Below are 21338 nucleotides of genomic sequence, written 5' to 3' on the forward strand. Positions count from 1 at the left end.
TGCGATAGGTTAAGGTTCAAGGATTGCTGGTAATAGTATCTGATTGCAAAAATGTATTCAAAGCAATACTTTACTTACGTAATATAACAAGCTCTACTCCCTCACAAAAGTTAGCTGGAGATGCTCATTCAGTGTGTGTGGAGCATGATTCTTTACCCAATGGACATCCCTGTGGGGGAGAAGATAGGTTCAGCCCATCAGCTGATCCCAGAAGTTACGATGGAGTCTTTCCTGACTTCTCCCCATTCTTACCTTTTATACTATTTCTTTACATTTAAGTGAAGACATTAATATACAAGTATGTACTTTTAAACCTAATTCACTGAGGGTTTGGAGGTACTGTGGAGGCAGGGAACATTGGTATAGTATCTGATACAACATTGGGATGGGAATATGAACCAGTCCTAGTGTTTTGCCACGGTTGATGATTCAACAGGAAGACATCTTCCTTTATCTCCTTTGGCTTTTAACTGCTCTGTGATTTACCAGCTAAAAAGTACTGCTGAATTCCCTCCTCTGCAAGGATTTCAGCACCTCCTGGCCATGGTGTCTCAGCTCTTCTCCACCCTTCATTTAGTCCCTCTTGGGACGTATTGTGTGGAGGAAGGCAGGCACACTGACCTCATTCCATGCAGGGAGGAGCAACTGCAATTTTCCTCTATAATTTCCATGCTGTTACAGCTGTGTCCATAACTTTCCACTTTAATTTTCCCCCCTGTCTTTTCCCTGCCTTCACACCCCCCTGCTTCCCCAAACAAAATAACCAAGTAACCAGTGTCCCCTTGAAATGTCTTCTTAAGCCTACTGAGAAATGAATGGGAAAAATTTGCTAAGAGATGAAATTGTCTTAGACAATTTTTGTTCTGCTTTCTTTTCTGTTGAATGCAGAAAAGGAGAGCATTATCAATTGAAATATCAAGTCCTGCTTGTACTATCTTGATTTAATATTTTGGAAGAAAGTATTAATCACACTTTGGCTTTTCTGGTATATGACATTTCAGCTGAAAAAGAAAATTTTTTCACTACAAAGTGGGCCTTCCATAGTAAAATTCTCATGTATGGTATTTGAAATACTACTATATTAATTCAGTTTGTGAAGTCACTTTAAAACATTAAATTATTGATAAATAATGTTATTTAAGATTCAAAGAACTACAAAACCCCTTATCTCCAAAATGTATGATATGGGCTGAAGATGAATCTTTCAAAAATAAAAAAAGTGGCTTTATTCCTGTTTACACCACAAATGTTAGTTTGGAGTTTTCTTTATGAACTTCTCTTTAATGATATTACTACATAATTATAATTATATATAATATAATAAAATAATATATAATTATTTATATATTATTTTATAATGATAAGATAATATATAAATAATAAAGATGGCCATAGAGTATGTTGTTCAGGTGAGCTAGAATTGAAAGCAGATGTTGCTGTAGATCTGATACAGGAATTAGCAGTTTTCCAATCCTTACCCCTTCATTTGCTTGACTTTTATAATCTGCAAACCTATCTCTGCCATTTTCTGGCTGGATTACTACAGCACGTATAATATGGAGGGTTGGAATGACTATGTTAAAACGCAAGGTATTGTTTGCTAATGCACAGAGGAGGGAAAGAAAAGACTGACCAGCCTTCTGGGTGAGATGTATATGGGACAGGGCAGTTTATGAACATGACTTGCTTTGTTCAGTGAGTTTAATGGCTGTTGCTAATTGTGATGGAGTTACTGATTTTTAGTTTATTGTTTCAACTCTTACTATATTGTGAAATTGATTTGTTGGCTGTGTTTATTTTTAAGCAACTGAGTTACAATGCTGCTTTTCAAGGGATGACAAGATTGTGTCAGCTGTTAGTTTATAAATAGGGATTGTCTGTGGTATTGCTGTTACTGTTTATTTTCAGGGTCAGGAGAAAATGAATTAAATTTAAACCAGCTTATTTTTCCGGTATGCTGCAACTCTAATGTCTCTACTTTGTACGTGGTTTGTTTCTTATTTCTACAAGTGCCAGAACCTATAAAGTTCTTTTCCTCACTAGTTTATGTTCTGCATAGCTTCACATGGTTTTCTAGTGTTATATGCTGCATACACAGCTAGCCTTCTACACCAAGCCGTAACTAATCATTCTAGTAATAATCCATGATGTTCTTAACCTGCAACTTAAACAGGCTTTTCTTTGTTCAGCCCCAGTATTTATAGGATGTTTCATTGTAGAAGTTTGTAGTCAGAGATTCATATTAAAATTGAGAAAATCATCACAGTAGGGCATACGTAGTTTCAGTATGAGGATTTGTGCTAAAATTTGAACAATTGTATTTTTTTCCAAGTTGTGAATATCATAGGTTTTTACTTATTTCAGTCTTTCGTGACGGCATATGAAGTCAGAATACTTAGTGTGAAATGGTAACAACTCTGAAAGCATATAATGAGTTTTTTCCTTTGTTTAAAGCATGGTTGGTAAGAAAAATCTATTAATCTTTTTTATTTACCCTTTAATGGTATAGGTAGAAAATATATTTGTATGGATGACATACAGGCAAACTTGTAAAGCTGCACTAAGAAGTAATGAATCTGAAATAATTGATACTATAATTGACTGACATGCTTATTGTGAGTTCACTGAAATATTTTGTATGCTTTGTATTCCGTTAATTGAGTACCATAACAAATTAAAAAGACATCAAGTTACATAAAGCTTCTCTTTTTTGTCATATTAGCTACAAGAAAGGGACATTGAAAATTCTTCCTTGGAATGAGCAGAAACATCGTGAAGAAGATTGGTGTGAAAAACCGGAATGCAGGTAAGTATATATAAAAGCAAAAATATAAAGAATTTATTTACTAATTCTTAAAATGTGGTAATAGGCTCAGTAAGATTCACTTATTATTTTTGTACACACTAACTTGTGTTTTCAGCTTTCTTGGGGAGACTGAGCAAATGGAAAGCAGAAATTGTGCAAACCTGGATCTTCAGTAGAGAGCGTTCTTTCTTTCATGATCTGTCAAATGTTTGAAATCTCTTACTAGTTCAGTAGAGAGGATTCTTTCTTTCATGATCTATCTCCTGTTCAAAATCTCTTAGTAGTTCCTTTGCTGATCAAATCTAACACTCACTGTGGTAGGTTGATTGTATAATTTTCTTTCTGAAGTTTTAGAAAAAGACTGATGTTAAAAAAAATATGAGTAAACAAATATATACTTAAACATACACTTATCTTTTTCTGAAGGATGGTTATTGAACCAACTTTGCAAGATGAAGGCCAGTTTCTGTATGAAATACAACCTGAGTTACTGAAGTACAGGACTACTGACCTTTCTGTAGATCTTGCCACTGACTGGTATTTGAGCAGAGCAAAGGAAATTGAAGAATATGCAATGCAGGTGAGAATAGCAGTGATGAAATTATGATGGCTGAGCAGCCTTCTTCAACAGAATCCTTAACAGTCTTAATGCATATTAATAGGACACTTTCCCCTCAGTAATGTACACTCTGTCTCAACTTCATTATGGCTTTGGAAGTACTTGTTTTTTCTTTTGCAGTGTACTTAGGCTTGCTCTAAAGTTTACTCAGCCATATAATTAATCCATAGAAATGAATAAGGAAGCCAGTAGATTCTGTTTCATTTGGTTTACTATAGCAGACAGTAGCTCTTTTGTAATCCATGAAAAGTGTTTACCATTGCATTTTATGTTTGTAACTAAGGGAGGGAAAGTTGTGCACAGCATGTTAGGAATGTCACAGGCTACTGTATTATGTGTATTGATATGTGCCAGTCACATGTGTCACTGTCATGCCAAGGAATGGTACTGTCATGATTTCTTCCTGGCAGTTCTATTGTGTGTCTGTTGGACTACCATGCAGCTTATTTCTGCTTGATATTCTTTATATGTTAGAAATGTTTGAAACTCTATGAGTCAAAGATAAGCACTGCACATAAGAAGAGAGCTCATCACTCGTGTGCTCTGGTATTTTATTGCTTCTCAAGCCAATTTAGCTGCATGAAAAGGAGGGTGACTGGAAGTATCACTATAGATTAGTTCTGATGAGTGACTTCTTCTATTCTACGAGCTTGCACTCCTCCAGGGCTCTTTTTAATCATACTTGCTTGTGATCTTAACAACCAATCGGTAGTTACGGAAATAAAAGCAGCTTCCAAGGATGAGTTAAATTAAATAACATATAAATTAAGTTGCATTCTGCACTTCAAGACTTACATCTGCCTTGCTGAATATTTACAGCCAGTACTGTGTTCTTTGAAATCAAAACAGAATCTTTCATATAAAGGTAGTTGCAGTCACTAGGGACTGTTACTGGTTTTTGTGACAGAATATGCAGCTAATAAAATTATTAAATCACAGTCAGCTAGAAAAGTCATATTGCATGTCAGTTACCTAATTGGCTTAGTTTAAAGCAATCCTTCATATTCCATATACTGAGATGAGCTGTGTGTCATCTCCAGAAGGACTAATATTATCTATACGTGTGTCTATACAATGCAACTTGGTTAAGAACATACAATTATATCATCCCCTAAGATTAAGCATTTTATGTGCTCTTCATAAGGCTGAGAAGGGTAATGGATTTATCAATACAGTCCAGGAAAATTTCTAGGAACTTGCTAGTAAGCAACAGGGGAATAAAAAAGATGCACAGACAGGACACAGATTGAAGTTGGTATTTGGCAAACATTTGTACAGCAGTGTTTTTAGTGTTTCTTTAATTATTTTTAGGTTGACTGTGCTCTGTCCCTAGTTCGTCTTGGCATGGAGAGGAGCATTCCTGGTCTGCAGGTGCTTTGTGACAATCTGATCACTCTTGAGACAGTGGTTTATGAGACTGATGGTGATCGAACTTTGACTTTGAAGGAACTTTTAGAGATGAAAGACATTGAGAAGCTGAGACTGTTGATGAAGAATGTAAGTATTTTGAATAAATCAGTAAGTATGCCTTGAAATCCAGTAACTCAGGTTACCCTGGATCCTATATAAAGACACTTATTTTTCTGATGAACCTCCACCTTTAATTCAATAAAAATTCTACGTTTTTACTGTTCCTTTTGTTTTTATTGTTGTGGTAGGGTTTATTTCTTTTTCTTTCTTTCTAACAAAAGCTAAATTTGGTCCGTTTTCTCAAAGATCCACTTTATCCCTGGCTGAGGACTCAATGTTAATAAATCTTAGTTTGAAAGCTGTGAATTGCCTTTTCATTAGCCTTTTTTTAAGGATCTTCAGTGTAGCTCTTGATGATGCTGCAGATACAACAATATTGAATGTGTTCCTTCAATTTTTTTGGTGTCTTTAAATGTTTCAGGCAATTTTCGTATTTGCCTCTCTACCAGATGTGTGTTTTTGTCTCTGTATTGAGCTTGAGCATGGCATTTCAGAGTAGAGAAAGATCTCTTGGAAGGGCTGAAAAATAGCTACAGATGGAACAGGAACCTTAAATTCAGTTGAAGAACACATAAGCACCAGAGGAGAATAGGAAAATACTCAGAAATGAAATTTAATTTTTTTTTTTTTGGGAGGGTGGGTGGGTTTGTTTTTGGATTTATATAGCTACTCATCACTTGTTTTTCTGTCTTTCATTCTTGCTGAAATACTGAAAGTAATGCTAGTCCAACATGCTTGCATGCTCCTTCACTCATTCTGAAACTGCAGGAGGAAGACAGGTTTTCCTCATGTAATGGGATTTACTCCTGTTCTGCTCCGTTTCCCCAAGCCTTTGAGCAGCAGAAAGATTTTTTTTTTTTTTTTTTTTTTAGTGCTTCATGATGTAGTGATCTGTTTGTGATAGGTGAAGATAACTGTTTCAGTTATATTGATCAAAAAGGGTCTATTTTTTTTTTGCTTTTCCTGCTTGTTTAGGACAATGAACCTGTTCTTAGATTTCCTCTTTGTAACTCTTTGTGCTTTGCAGTCCTCAGATGAAAAATATGTGAAGAATGTTTATCAGTGGATGATCCCTTTTCTCCACCGCTGTGAAAACCAGTCCCCCGGTCTTGCAAATGCCCTTTTTAAAGAGTATTTAGTAACACTGGCAAAGGAGGACTTGACTCTACCTCTGAAGATATTTCAGAATTCAAAACCTGCTGTAAGTTAAGAGCTCTGTTAACTCTACTGGTTTCTTTGGAAATTCTTGTCCTGAAGAGATTAATTCAGAAATAGAGTTAGTTCATCTAAGTCAGATCATCCTTCTGATCTTTCTTGTTTTCTTGGACCCAGGATTTGTTACATTTTAGGAAACATTAACAAAAAAGTTTTTTACCATAAATTACAGTGCAGCTAAACTGTCCTTGATGAGACTGTCAAATTAATGTAATAATGATTCTAGCCTAGTAGAATAAAAATTATTGAATGGATTCCTCTTTGAAGTAATTTTCTGGTGACAGTTTAAAATAAATTCGTGACATATTTCCTTTATAAAAAGTGGACGTGAAAGAATTTAATGATCTCACTGTTTTTTTCTTGACAAATTTTAATAGGAGTAGATTTCAAGTTACTTTCCCCTCTCCTGCCTTCCACAGCAAATGTAGAGAATAAAGTGGGGGCCATTAGGATTGAGGTGAGAGTTCAATGAGTAAGGGTTGAAGTTGCCTCCTGTGTGTGTTTCATGATGCTTCTATGGCTTAAATAATTATTCCAGAGCACACAGGCACATATTTGCATGCTGTTGAATGTTCTGATGGACAGAAATCAACCAGCAAAGCACAACCATAGCTCTTTTATGCATGTTGATACTGTTGTACGTATTAAATACGTCTGACAAATGTTTGCAGCAGTTGCCTTGCTCTGTCCTGCACCCTTTCCAGTTCTCAAAATCAGAAAGGGTATAATGGCATACCACTGTTCTTTCAAGCGTCTGCACTGCGGAAAATTAGCCAAGATAGGTTTTGGGTTGTGACTTTACCAGGTCGTTAGCAAGAGACAGTCTAATGGCACCTGAAGACAACTTAGTTATTTGGAGTACACATTTTTTTATATTCACAAGAAAGTTAACTGTTGAATTAGAAACAAGAAATAAAAACCAGTGTACTTTCTTTTCTTATTAGTGTCAGCAAAAAATTATTCCTGATCAGGACCAGCTTATGATTACGGCACTGGAGTGTATTTACAGCTGTGAGCGAGATGACCAGCTCTCTCTCTGTTATGATATTTTGGAATGCCTTCCACAAAGAGGATATGGGTAAAAATTTTCTGCTGGTTATTTGGGAATATTTTAGAAATATTAAATACAGATGTGAATTAATGCTTTAAAAAGGCTTGTTAAGTTACTAAGGGCAGACAGAGTTACTGGGGTATTCTGTTCACCTCTGAGCTGCTGTGACTGTAATTTCTATATCTATATTTTTCTGCTGTGTACATCCTGTAGCAGTTAATGCAGTAAAACAAGAGTTAAAGTAGCAGCCCAGACCAAGGCTTCTGTATTGTTTCTTAGACTTTTATAGTCTGATGAATTGAGACCAAGTGTTAGTGCTGTCTTACTGGTTTTGTTATAATAGTGGCATCTTGCACTTAACTTAAAAGCAGCAATATGTCCCTGTGAGAGAGGGAAGATAGAAAACCTTTTGAGGGACAGGTAATGCTCAAGAAAGTGAAAACTTGAAGAGGAGATATCCTGTGATCTGTGAGGTGCAAACTATTCTTCTGGTATCTTTTACATGAAGGAAGGAGAGAGTCTGAGAAAAGTCTAAGGAAGAAGGATAACCTCTGCTCTTGGGAAAATGAATGACCCTCTAAATTTTAACTGTCTTTACAGCAAGAAGCCAAACAAGTTTAATATTTCCAAGTAAACATATATTTGATTTTAATCAAGGAGTGTGTCAGACTGCTTATCTTCGCATCTATGTAATACGAATTATGAGAGAAAATTTTAAGGAGTATATATGTGTATGTATATATTTAATTGTGTGATATCATTTCAGGCCTGAAACAGATAAAACTAACACTCTTCATGATGAAGTAGATGAACTGGAACAAATTCTAAGGTATTTAATTTTGCTAAAATAAATAGTGTATTCTTACAGAAATCACATAGGCATAGCCAAAAAGTTTTTATGATAAGAAGCCAGCAAAAATATTTCTTTTCAATGCTGTCAACAAGATTATTTGTGTAATTTTTATATTCAGAACACAGAAATTTTGAATGGTTTTATCTATTTGAGTATTATAAATCTCTAGAGATACTTTTCTTGGAATAAAACTTTGAGGCTTTGTGTGTTGGTTGTTTTTTCTGTTTTCTTTGGGGTTTATTTTTTTTTTTTTGCAGGGGGCTTTGTTGTAGATTTGTTTGATTGCGGATTTTTTGTTTTGTTTGTCTTGTTTTTGGTGGGGCTTTTTGGGGGAGGGGGAAAGAGGGTTAACCTGAGGAATTTGTTTTGATCTTGATACTCTATAATGCTTTGAGTGATCAAAGACTAAATCTGTGAAGGCATGTCATCAGGTATTGGTAGTATGTGTTTATCCTACTGTATTATTAATATACATATGCTTAAAAAATGTAGGTAATGTTTAAAGAAATGTAGGTAATGTTACTCTGGCTAATCTATACTGTAAGAGATTTTATGGAGACTGTTCGCATTTGCAGTGCATATTTTGAGAGAGCTTTAAGAGTTCTGGTGCTGCAGCAGTAGTTGTACAGTTGTGCAGGATTCCAAAACGCTGCCTGTGTTCGCAGTGTGTCGGAGCTGCTGGAGAAGCACGGCCTGCAGAAGCCGGTTTCCTTTGTCAAGGACACCAAGGACAATGCAGAGGAGGCACGGAAGCTGATGATTAGGCTGACAAGACACACAGGTCGCAAGTTAGTATTCCAGGGGGAGTGGGGGAGAAGAGGGGAAGGGCAGTGAGGTAACAGAGCCTGCCTGCCTGCTTTATGGCAGTAGGGAGCTGTGCTGTTCACCCTGAAGACAGTGTGCATAAACACTTCTGTTGAACTGATGATTAATGTCTTTAGTGTTTCCACAGTCAAAAATCTTTGCCTGCTTTCAAACCTGCTTTGGTATGTTCATATTCAAGTAAACAAGCTTAAAATGCATACTGGCTGCAAAATACTGCAGGATGATGAACTGTGAAAGTTAACATACTGTAAAAGAGATCCTTTAAGACCTATTAAATTTTATTGAGAGTGTAGGTTTTGTAAAATAATTCTTTGGTTTTTTTGGTGTGTTTTCTTGGAGCCCGTGTAATTGGGTAATTTATTGATTTTAGGTATTGATTTTACCACTTACAGTCCCAGTATAGTAATTCAATTTTTCTAGTTTAACTCATCTTTCATTTAACTCATCTTTCAACTGTATATTAATTATTAAATAGCTCTTGGTATAAGCAGATAAAAATTTTGAATCCTGGAAGAACCAGCCATAATTGTTGGGTGATTTTTCTTTCTTATTTGAAGCAAATATACACAACAGCTTATCTATGATGGTAAAGTGGTATTTATATTTTTAGTAGTCTGAAAGCTTTTTAAGACTTTTAGAAACCTCTTGTTAGCAAGATCAAGACAATACCTCTGTAGGAAAAATGTTGATTTTTCCACTTGTGTTGGAGACTCTTTGTTTTGCCACAGTAAAAGCTAATGCCACATGAGAAAATCACTATTAGCTAGAACTAGCTCATGTCATTTAAAAAGGTCTTTTTTTTAATCTGAAAGGCTCAAGATAATGCCAAGAAGCCTTCATGGTGTTTTTCCTAGTAAAAGTTTTGGTAGAGCAAAAGAAGTTGAAGCTTTGTGGATAAATAGAGATCCATAGATCCAGAGGGTCAAGAGTCTGAATACACTTAATTTTAAGAAACAAAATAAAGTTGCAGCTTTATTCTCTTGTGATTGCATGCCATTGATTAGTCCTTTGAGGCTGCTTACAATGAACAGCATTTTAATGATCCTCAGTTGCTGTTACAGACTTGGTTTTGCCCTGCAGTTCCCAGATCAGCAGGAAGATAGCATTTCCAGTTTCCTGAAGTACTATAGAAAGCTGTCAAAACCTACTTGGGGATCTTGAGAAAGATTGCTTAAATCCCTGTATTATCCCACAGAAAAAGCACTTTGGGTACTGCATTGTTGTCAAACCTTTTTATCCAACAGACCCTGTTTTAATATTAATTAGTATTAAAAGTCTTCTGTATTTGAATCACTTCCAGTTAAAAATCTAATTAAATACTGAAATAGCATTTGAGAAAACTCCTATTTTTGGTGATGGAAATCTACTGCTTTTCTTTAAAATTGTTGTGGAAGCGAATATTTAATTTCAAAAAATATTTCTAGGCAGCCGTCTGTTGGTGAGACACAGTGGAAGGAATTGCTCCAGGATATGCTGGACATGCAGCAGAAAGTGTATAGGTGCCTACATCCAGATACTTGCTATGAGGTGAGTTTTGTCTTCTTGCCGACTTCTCTCCCAACTAAGCTACACATTCTTATTTCATATTGTTGCTCACAGGTGTGTAAATACATTTTTCTGTGTTGTTACTTGGTTGGTTACTGCTTTTTTTTTTTTTTTTTTTACAGTATTTTAAGTAGAAAATTTCTGGTGTTTATTCATTTTATCTAAAGCTTCTCTAATAAATACCCTGTATATCTATCATTAAAATTTAACTTCTTAGAAATTGAGTCAGTTTTGTGAGATTTTTTTACGTAGACACTGTCAAATGTGTTTAGCAATAAACACTCCAGACTAATGAAAATAAAACATTATCTTCACTCAGTCATTTCTTAAACATGGAATTCTGGTTTGATAATATTATCCAAGATCATTATAGGATTATGGACATTCTACTGCTTGCAATTGGAGTAAAATTATGTGAGATGAGAAATCTAATTTCATTGAAGGTAAAAAACCCTTTGCATGTACATAAAGTCCAAACCTATGTGATTAGTATTTACAAAAGATAGGTGTTAGACAGATGTGGCATTTGCTGTGACATATATTGTTTATTTACATTTTCACTTCAGTGTACTGCAGTTTAATACAGATGCATTACTATGTCCCCTGTAATTAGTGTTTATATCTAATATAAACTATATTAGAATTAGAAGCAGGTTTTATTGCAATTTACAGAATTGCTTATGGCTTCCCCTCTGATTTGCTCTTAGGAGAAGTTTTAAGAGCAAATTAGAAAAAAAACAAGGAAAAAGACAATGCTATTCAACTTGCGAGAAATATCACTCTCTGTAGTTGTACAGCTAGAAAATCTGCAACATGTTTAATAGTCATGGTTTTGTGTTATGCTGCAACTTGGTATACTTGAAATATTTTTTAAGTGCATGTTAAGAAATTGTAATACTAGAGTACTCTGCAAATAAGGAATTTGCTTTACTCAGATTTTAATGTAAGTTTTCTGTTATTTTTTTAAACTCTGAACTACATGATTAAAAAAGAAACACGACAAGGTCTTGGAAAGAAATGTTGGAGTGCTAAAAATGCTTTGAAATGTAGTGCTGTCATATACAACTGTACTTTGATAATTTCAAAATTTCAAAATTGATGAGGCAGTAAGGATTTGCAATCCCCTATGAGGTCTGGGTATTTTTTAACATGACACTTACTCTCTTCTTCCATGCACAGTGAATTCTAATTGTCCTCTTGACTTCATAAATTTTGAGAGAGGTAAATGTTCTGTGTGTGATCTTAGAGGAGGAAGGGTCAGCTCTGATAGTTTGCATCTCTTGCTGTTCCTTGAGGGGTTAATATGTTGTGAAATGGAAAGTGATCTAACTCCTTGATGTTCTTTAAGAAGCTCTGAGCTGTTTTCCTTTCCAGAGAATGAGATCGTTTGGAGAGGTTCTTCCTATAAAAGAAATATCTTGAAATAAAATATGATTGGATAGAGTGCTAAATAATCTCATTTATGCCTTCTTTCCCATGAAAGGTTGGACCAGATGATCTTTTGAGATCCCTTCCGACCTGGGCTCTTCTATGATTCATTGATCCTCTTGAATTTGTTACGAACTTTTAAACCTTTCTTAAAGGTCATATTGTTGCTGCTGTGATATTTCTGAAATGATTAATTTTTTTATGTTCATTTTCATTAGGACAGTAATGACTGCACTTAAAAAAAAAAAGCAAATTATTTTTGTAAGGAGTTGAGATTATTTTGAATGTCTTAAATTGGGCAAAACTTTTACCTTGAAATTGATTAGGTGTTTTGTGGCAGATGCAGCATTATGTGAGTTTGCATTCTTTGAAGGTAGTCTTGATTGAAATTTAAAGAACATCTTGCATACTCAGTTCCAAATATTTTTAGTTACTTTAGGTATACAAAATTTTTCTCTTACGTTGTTGGTTTTAAGGTTTTAATACTGAACTGCCATTTGAGATTCTTACAGTGTATTAACACCTCAGAATATAGGTATATTTTGGTGTCTTAAGTCATATTGTAAAAAGATAATTAATATGCTTTTTTTTTAAACTTCCAGTAAATAGAAACTAGCTGCTAGTTAATTTTAGCTTTACTTAAGTGCATTGTAGAAATAACTCCCTTGGTAGAAGTTAGATTTTCTGCTTGGACAGAAAATCTATTCTTTTGGTTTCAGACATCGTTGTATTCAAAGGGGTTAATGCCATATAATGCAGATAAGTGTATTTAAAGCTGCTGCTCATGCAGGTTATTAAATTACTGTTCTTTCTTTTAGATATTCACAGAAAGTCTTTTATGCTCAAGCAGTATAGACAATATCCACCTGGCTGGGCAAATGATGCATTGCAGTGTTTGGTCAGTGGATCTCCCAAGTTCATCAAAAGGGAAGCCCCAGTACCGAGTCAGCTATGCAAGAAGCATTGAACTAGTTTTGGCTGCTGGTAGAGAATATTTCAATTCTTCAGCAAGTTTGACTGATAGCTGTATGGAATTGGCCAGGTACATTTACAGCTATCATATATATAAATACAACTGGTTTAATGTTGTCACTGCCTTTATTTGTTAGTGTCTCCCCCGCCCCCTTTCTATTGAGAATCTTTGTTTAAATACCTTTTTAATGCATAAGGGTTCTGTGACCAGCTTTTCTCTTAGGGTTTTATGGTGATATTTCAAAATACGTGGTTTATAGCTCAAATACTTGCTATGAAAATGTGACTGTGTGTTTACTCTGTTTAGTAATATGTTTTGGTCCTTCTGATTGACCATCAATCATTTGTTTCATGGTAACTTAACTCGAGTTTCTCAGAGTGATTACCATGTGTGGGTCTCCTAGTAGCCTTCATGTGTACCTTGGTTTATGTAGAATATCTTCACAGAATCACTAGGTTGGAAGAGACCTTCAAGATCATCAAGTCTAACCCAGCCCTAACACCTCAACTAAACCATGCCACTGAGTGCCACATCTAGTCTGTTTTTAAACACATCCAGGGATGATGACTTTGCCACCTCCCTGGGCAGACAATTTCAGCTTCTCTTTTGCTCCTTTATTCCACTCCTATTTTCATCTTCACCCTGAAATATTTGTCAATGTGCCTGAAAAATCTGATGGGGTCAGATATGATGTTCAGATAACATACAGTTTTGGTTTTAATTTAAAATGTGTATTCTTAATTAACATGTGGAAAAAAAATAAGACAGACTGGACAAATCAAATACTTTGTTGATTTAATGTGTATGGTGAATTAAGCCATTTAAAATCACTGAGATGAGTTGCTGTCTGGACAAGCTCAAGACGTGAAGCTCATAAGGCTCATGAGTTTCAGCAAGACCAAGTGCTGGTGCTACATCTGGATTGGGCCAACCCCCGGTATCACTCCAGGCTGGGGGATGAGCAGATCCAGAGCAGCCCTGCTGAGAAGGACCTGGGGGTGCTGGGGGTGAGAGGCTGGACATGACCCAGCCATGTGCCCTTGCAGCCCAGAAAGCCAAATGTGCCCTGGGCTGCACCCAGAGCAGCATGGGCAGCAGGTGAGGGAGGGGATTCTGCCCCTCTGCTCTGCCCCACCTGCAGGGCTGCATCCAGCCCTGGGGTCCCAGCACAGGAAGGACAGGGACATGTTGGAGTGAATTCAGAGGGATGAAGCATGTCTCGTGTGAGGAAGGTCTGATAGATTTGGGATTGTTCAGCCTGGACAAGAGAAGGCTCTGGGATGACCTCAGTGTGTACTTCCAGTACTGCAGCACCTGAAGGGAGCCTGTAAGAAAGAGAAGAACTTTTTACAAGGGCATATAGTGGGACCTAGGGAAATGGTTTCAAACTGGAGGAGAGTAGGTTTAGATTAGATGTGTTAAAAAAAAACCTTTACTGTGAGGGTGGTGAGGCACTGGAACAGGTTGTTCCCAGAAATTGTGGCTGCCCATCCCGGGAAGTGTTTCAAGGCCAGGCTAGATGGAGATCTTGAGCAGCATGGTCTAGTGGGAGGTGTCCCTGCCTGTGCCAGGGGATTTGGAACTAGGTGATGTGTAAGGTCTCTTCCAACCTATGACCATTCTATGATTCTGTGATTTTGCATGTTGATTTTCTTTGTTGAATGTGTATTAGTAAAACTACATATGAATACACTGTACCAGAATGCAGCTTGTATTAAAAAAAAAATCTAAAACTTATTACAATAATATTCTAATGATTTTAAAAACATTTTTAGAATAATGTTCTCTTAATAATTGCATGCATGAATTAATCTTCAGAGGAATTTAGTGGGGTTTTTTTTGTTTTTTATAAGCTTTGTTTTATTTACTGTACCTAGTTGAGGAAACTGAATTTGTGACAATGACTCTAAATGTTATACTTCCAGTCAAGTTTTTACATTATTTTGCTTTTATCTTCTAGTATATGGCAATAACAGAACAGAATAGTGGTAGGAGAAGTATTTCCCAAAATTATTATGTATTAAATGTATGTATTAACATACACCTTCAGTGTCGTCTATTAAATTAATTGCAGGTCTAAGCTCAGGAGGGTTTAGGTGATGTGCATATAACAACCAGTTGAAGGCAATGCAGAAACAGAAATTTGTTATGATATTTAGCTGTCTCTAAGATACAGACTGTGCCAAACACCTCCCATGTGCAATACAAAAATAGTGAGTATTCTGACATTCCATAAGCACAGTGAATTGCTGCTGGTGGTTTGTTTTGTTTTACTCACTGGTAAACTTTTCCCATAAGTTTAATTTTGAATGTTTTCATCAAATTTCAGAAAAATGTGTTTCATTCTCATTTAGGTGCTGTCTACAACTTATTGAAGACAGTCCGAGTGCTGTTCAGGAGGAGTTGGACCTCATTCGTGCCCTGGGTTATCTGGAAGAGTTTGGTGTGAAAATATTACCACTGCAAGGTACTGCATAATCTTATTCTTTATATGACTATTGAATCACAGGCATAAATGTGCATGAGAAATAGTTACTGTTTACATAAGTGTGATGTGATTAAACTAAAGAGCCCATATACTGCCTCCAGGCAGTTTACAGACACATAGAAAAAGTAATTTTTTTAACAGAATATTTTAGCTTGTGAGGTAAGAATGATAGTTGTGTATGGTATTTTTTTTTTTTTTACTTTTATCAGGACTTTAAAGTGGAGAATCAAGTATATGAAACTCCTGGTGATTTGAACAGAAATTGAGCTCATCTTTTATTTGCCAAATAATCTGCACTTCTCTGTGTGCTTTAAAATAACAGGTAGGAGAGAGGTACTTCATGCAGAGGCACAGTTTTCATGTCTCCACTGGGTTTTCATTGTGAGGTATATAAAACCCAATGACAGTGGAAGTGAACTTTTACAAGGTCTTTCTTCTGATGACATGCGGAAAACTAAATCTTTCAGAGCTCTGAGTCCAGTGGAACAGAAAGTTGTTGGGCAGAAGTTGGAAAGACGTTACGATTACGTACAATGAAATTGCATGAACACTACTCATGGAACTGCCTGAGACAAGCACTGAGCCATGAGATGTGCTGATGATAGTGTTTTACTTCTGGCATTGTGTATAGAAATATTAGAATTTATGGCACGCTCTTCTGGTGCTTTCCACTTCATGGAAAATGAAGTAGATGTTCTCAGCGGCTGTTTTTACTTTACTTTGGTGTTCTCTTTTTGTTCTCTTTTTTTTCCAAGTATTTGTTCAAGTGAATTGATGCTCCAAGTGTTATATTCAGAAATCTTAAGTTTCTGGACTGAGAATGTCTGATTTCTAGATCTTGCAGTACTGGCCTGTTGATTTCTAAAGTAAAATTATTTTTCAGTCCATTTGTTCAGGCTGCAAAAAAGTGCATGTATTTTCCTCAACTTTTTTTGATGTGGACATGGAGGTATCACTTTAAAAAAAGCATTAACAGTATGTGTAATATAACTGGTCTAGATTAATTAGAATGTGTGAAATCATGCATGTAATTTCATTAATGATTCTGATTATCCTTGCCTCAGTATCTTTCATGTAAGTCAGATTAATCTAATAAGATTAAAGTGATGTTTTCAAGTTTTAATGAAAGCCTTTAAATGATCTGTTACTTTGATAGAATGTCATTAAAATAGCACTAAGGATCAGCTGTTAACACAGCACTACTCTTTTAGCAATAGACTTTTATTTGCAGTTCTGTGTTTAATTTTCTGTAGATTTTCCCCCACTTCACTTTTTAACAAACTTAATAGTTTAAGTTTATGAACTACCATTATGCTATATTGTAATAAAAACTGGTTTGAGGATTCCTTGCTAAAATAAAATGTGAAGTCAAGTCCATCTTTAAGTGTTTGACCCATGGTATTATATCAGGTTACTTTTAGTTGTATTACGTATGAAAAATTCCTGCTTAAATAATTAGTGACTGAAAACATTTTATTGTTATATACTAATATATGCCTGTGATAGAATTTTAAAAGTGAAACTAAAAATGTGACCTTTTCCTGCTCTTCAGTCCTTACTCATTTTAGTCTAATTCCCAGAATTAATAGTTTTCATTATATTAATACGTCTTTTCTCTTACTGAGAGGCCTGATATCCTGTTTTAAGCCAAATATGCTAATGCAGAGTTTATCCCCATGCAGCCATTCACTCTTACTCAGTGTTAAGTGGAATAATCTGCATGCTGTTCCTCTGTGTTCTGAAAACTTGCATAGTATGAAAGCATTGCCTTTTAAAACAGAAGCCTGAAGTTGGCCACCCATTAACTAGCTAAATAGAATATTGGAATCAGTTCATAATATTAAATTATGCAATTAAAACAATTGTTTAATTCTTGGTAAATCTATTTTGAAACACAGTACTAATTATCAGCTGCTCAGGATATGGTTGACAGAACCTGGTGATTTGCAGACTATCCTTCCACTTCCTCAGGAAATTTTAAAGTAAATTAAAGCTGAAGCATTTGCTGATGACAGATCTCAGATACATCTGTGATGTATCTTGTCCGTGCTAAATAAATGAAATTTAGTTACAACGTTCTAAAGAAAAGTTAAAAGACTGCTAACTGTGTTAGAAGTCCTATGGGATTTTCTTGCAAAAATTAGAATTAAAAAATATTGAACAAAGCTATATCAGTTAATTGTACACATTTAAGAAGAGTGAATGTGAAAACATGAAACAAAAGAGTTTTCATTCAGGTCAGTTTTCCTCCTTTTGCTCCCTTCACAGCCTGACTTGCTAATGATTGGAGCTGGATATCCTGTGGTGTTATTTTAACTTTCTGTTTATAGGTGTAATTGAGGATCTGCATGCAAGCAGCTTTGAGCTGGTTTTCAGATTGTGTTTGCATTCTTATATTCCCCAGCACTCCTTCTATCCTGTGTTGTTTAAGCAGAAGCACAGCAGTCAAGTTCATTTGTACAGTCTCTAAACCAGTTCTGCTTTCAACAGTGCGTTTGTGTTCCGATCGACTCAGTCTCATCAAGGACTGTCTGGCTCAGATGTCAACAAACTACAAACAGCCTGCGAAGCTCCTGGGACTGGCAAACCTGCTAAGGGTTGCAGGTAAGCTGTGTTAGTGAGACACTGAGCTGCAGTGCAGTGAGCATTTATATTGTAGGACATTTAAGTTCATTGTCAGAATATGCATTCAAAGATACCACTAAAACATGACCTGGAAGAGCAGTCATTGGGGAGGTATGAGGCATTTCACATGGGTCGAATATTTCATCTGTAAAACAGCTGAAATGGTCTGTTGCTATGTTCTGCTAATACCTGAAATAAAAAAATGCCCTGTCCAGTGTAGAGTTGGAGTAAAGGCTGATCTCAGATTGGAGGAGTTGTGGCTGAGAATATCTTGCTTTACAGTTAATTTGTAGTATTCAAATTACTGTGAGTGTTATTACCTCTGTCAGATAAGGTAGCCTGATGGCTATATAATGGTTGCATTTAAGGTGCAGGGTGAAAAATAATCTGTAAAGCATGAATTTCAGCTGTTAGACTTCAGTCTATGCTGCATGTATGTCCCTTGGGCACTAAAAATAATGCATTGAGTATTCATTTGAGGAGCTGAGCATCTTAAAAAATTGAATCCTGAGGATATTTGAGGGATTTTTTTACAGTTTTTTTTAATAGCCTACTTAAAGTATCTACCTTTTGATTTTTTTCATTTTTGAAAAATACTTAATCAGTGCAGCTGTAAACACAATACTGCTGTATTTTTATGATGTAGAAATAGAATACAGAAATATAAAATACTTGTATTTTATGCAGCATAGCATATAAAATCAATGCATTCCAGCTTTGTCACTGAACATGCCTGGCTAATTCTTTTCTCCCTCTCTATTTGTGAAATCGTTTAAGATTTTTTTTCTTACATTTTCAGGATTCTTAGTACTGGCAATTTTTTGCATAGTATTATAAATAGAGGGGGAGATACTCAAGACAGTTGTGTGAGGTTGAGAAAAGTGGTGTGGAAATTAGGCTGTTGACCTCCCAAGATACCTTGGTCCTAAGGGAAGTAGTCACAGGACACATCCTTACTCTGGTCAGCACAGTGCTGCTACATGAAAGGTGGAAGAGGGCATGGGATGTACTGTGTTGGATAGCTGGATCCAGTCTACATATTTAATATGTAATCCATCAAAAAATATGAATGGTAGTTGTAACTTCTTTTTCTTTGCTTATAAGGCTTTTTGGAGGAAAAAGAAGTCTCCCTTACTGGTTCATAAGACAGGATTACTGTACAACTCTTTCCGTCTCTGTTTTGTTTCACTCACATCAAGTTAAAATGTGTAAATTTTTCTTAATATTCTGAGGCTCTTTTGGCTAATGCTACTGATTTTTGTTTCACCTTCTTTATGAATCTAAGGCATTCTCTTTGTGTGAAAGAAGGGAAACCAAGATCCAGAGAGATTCTAAAAAGCTTTGTCCAGTAGTGTTGCCCTTAGTCTTAGCCATAGGATTTACAGTGCCCTGGTATGTACTTTGCAAAGGGATCAAACTTGTCGCTCCCATCTCCAGACTTTAGGGAGTTTGTATAGAGTTCATTGATACAGTACTAGTGTATAATCAGTGTGCTAGTGTTATAATCACAGTGACACTTCCTGAGTCACCACCAAAAAGAGATTTAAGAGATATTTAAAGCCAGATAATGAAATGGCTCCCCAGTTCTTCCATGCACTTACCAGGCTAGGGAGAAGCACAAGATGAATGTGTGAGGTGGTTAATTTTTAAACAGGTGAATGATTTAAAAACTCCTACTTACTCTACTGGTGACATTTATCTTGTGTCTGTTGGGCTCTTTGACTTCAGTGGTTAACCTTGGGAGTAATGCTGGTGGTTGCTCTTACGGTAAGTAGGGAATTTTAGCAGTAAAATTATATTTCAAGAGTGAGTCTTGGTAAGGAATACAATACTTAGACACTTTTCTCTCATGCTAAATATACAAGTAACTTGGGCACTTTCAAAGTAATCTTTCACTTATAGAATAACATTTATCTGAATGGAAAACACAGCAAGATAACATTTTCAGTAGTGAATTTCTGTGGTGGGGGATGTGATGTGGTGTTTTTTAAAGTTTGTTTTACGTAAGTAGTTTTAAGCTTTTGTGATTAAAAAACATTTCACTGTCATTGAAGGATGACTAGTTGTATACTTATATTGGAAAGCTATTATCTCTAGAGAACATTCATTTATGAGTAAGATACGGATTTGGTATGAGAATGCTGTAGTTGTGAATTTTATCTAAACTTAATTGTTGTCTTTGAGATGGTCTATTGAAAACGGATTTATTTAATTTTAAGGAACTCAGTATTTTTAAAATGTTCTTGTTTGCTTGTTTTTCTGTATTTGGAAGCTGTAAACAGCATACCACTGTTACTGCAAATTTTTTTGTGCCTGACTCTCTAGGCCATGGACAAGTATCTAGCCCATATGATAAGCAAATAGGTGTTTCCTTTGTATGCCTGTTGCCAAGTAGCATACAAAGGAACCATGATTGTCATCATTTCAAATCATGCACGTAAATACAATATTTTTCCAAATTATTTAAGAAAGGCTGTAGAGAGTTACTCTTAGGTCTTCTGTGTACCTGTGCTGAGTGGTAGAATAGGTAACCTTGCACTGAATTTAAAGAGTCTTACAATTAGAATAGCTAGGTTATTATCTTTGAAAACAGATTTTTAAGTGTAATGCTGGTGTAGCCTTAATCACAGTCTGTAATGAGGAGCGCTGTATAATTTGATGGTAGAGATTAAGAACATAAATTGAAACCAGACATGTAGAAATGGTGTTTATGTACCTGTGAACTTGTAATTTAACTTACCAAGGTACAATTAATTATTAATATTATTAATACTATTTTTAATATGATGAAGAGTTAGGACTTGGTAGCCCTGTTGTGAGACAACAAACATTACTATAATTCCATAACTAAGTTTATAGACAAAAAGGCAGATCATGCATACAGATTCTAAAATTTTTGAATATTTTATTTTAAACTTAATATTAGGAAAGGAAAACCTTCCCTGCAGTTTTAGTACAGATGGTCTTTATTTGCAGGTGTAAAACTACTGGGAAGGGGTACAGTGATTTTTAACAGCTTACAATTAAAACAAATGGTTTTATTGAGATATTTTGGGATGGGTCTGGATATTGAAAAAGGGGTTTGAACTTTATGGACTTAATGAAGAGTTATATAAAATGCTGCCAGAAGAAAGATTGGATTTTTGTTCTTAATTGGTTTTCACTGCTTATACAATTACCCTGATCTATAAGCCATCTTTGCTGTGTAAGAAATTCTGATTTTGTCCTCTGGAACATACTTACTGGTTTATTGGTTGTGCATGTTTGAAATTGTGGTACCTTCTGTTTCAAATCCACTTTGTAGAGTGTTGTGTTGTCTGCTCAGTGGAGGAATTTGTTTCAGTATTTTCCCCTCTTTGCTTCCCCTGCCACTTCACCCTGTATAATTACTGATAGGGAAAGATCTGCTTGCTCCATTTGTCCATGTCTATGGAAATTTT

The 21338-nt window shown here is 35.6% G+C and overlaps 1 protein-coding gene across 1 annotated transcript in view; it reads left to right on the forward strand.

The window, feature by feature from the left end:
- Positions 1-21338, forward strand: part of NBAS (NBAS subunit of NRZ tethering complex) — a 160696-nt gene that overhangs the window by 41342 nt on the left and 98016 nt on the right. Inside the window, exons 22-32 of the mRNA XM_086875837.1 lie at positions 2723-2806; positions 3233-3386; positions 4737-4922; positions 5923-6096; positions 7055-7188; positions 7928-7990; positions 8680-8802; positions 10264-10366; positions 12631-12854; positions 15140-15252; positions 17764-17877. Of these exons, the coding sequence (XP_086731963.1) occupies positions 2723-2806; positions 3233-3386; positions 4737-4922; positions 5923-6096; positions 7055-7188; positions 7928-7990; positions 8680-8802; positions 10264-10366; positions 12631-12854; positions 15140-15252; positions 17764-17877 (1472 nt within the window). The remainder of the gene's footprint in view (positions 1-2722; positions 2807-3232; positions 3387-4736; positions 4923-5922; positions 6097-7054; positions 7189-7927; positions 7991-8679; positions 8803-10263; positions 10367-12630; positions 12855-15139; positions 15253-17763; positions 17878-21338) is intronic.

The sequence above is a fragment of the Cyanistes caeruleus genome, chromosome 2 (genome assembly GCF_971803275.1).
Source record: "Cyanistes caeruleus chromosome 2, bCyaCae1.hap1.1, whole genome shotgun sequence".
NCBI lineage: Eukaryota > Metazoa > Chordata > Aves > Passeriformes > Paridae > Cyanistes > Cyanistes caeruleus.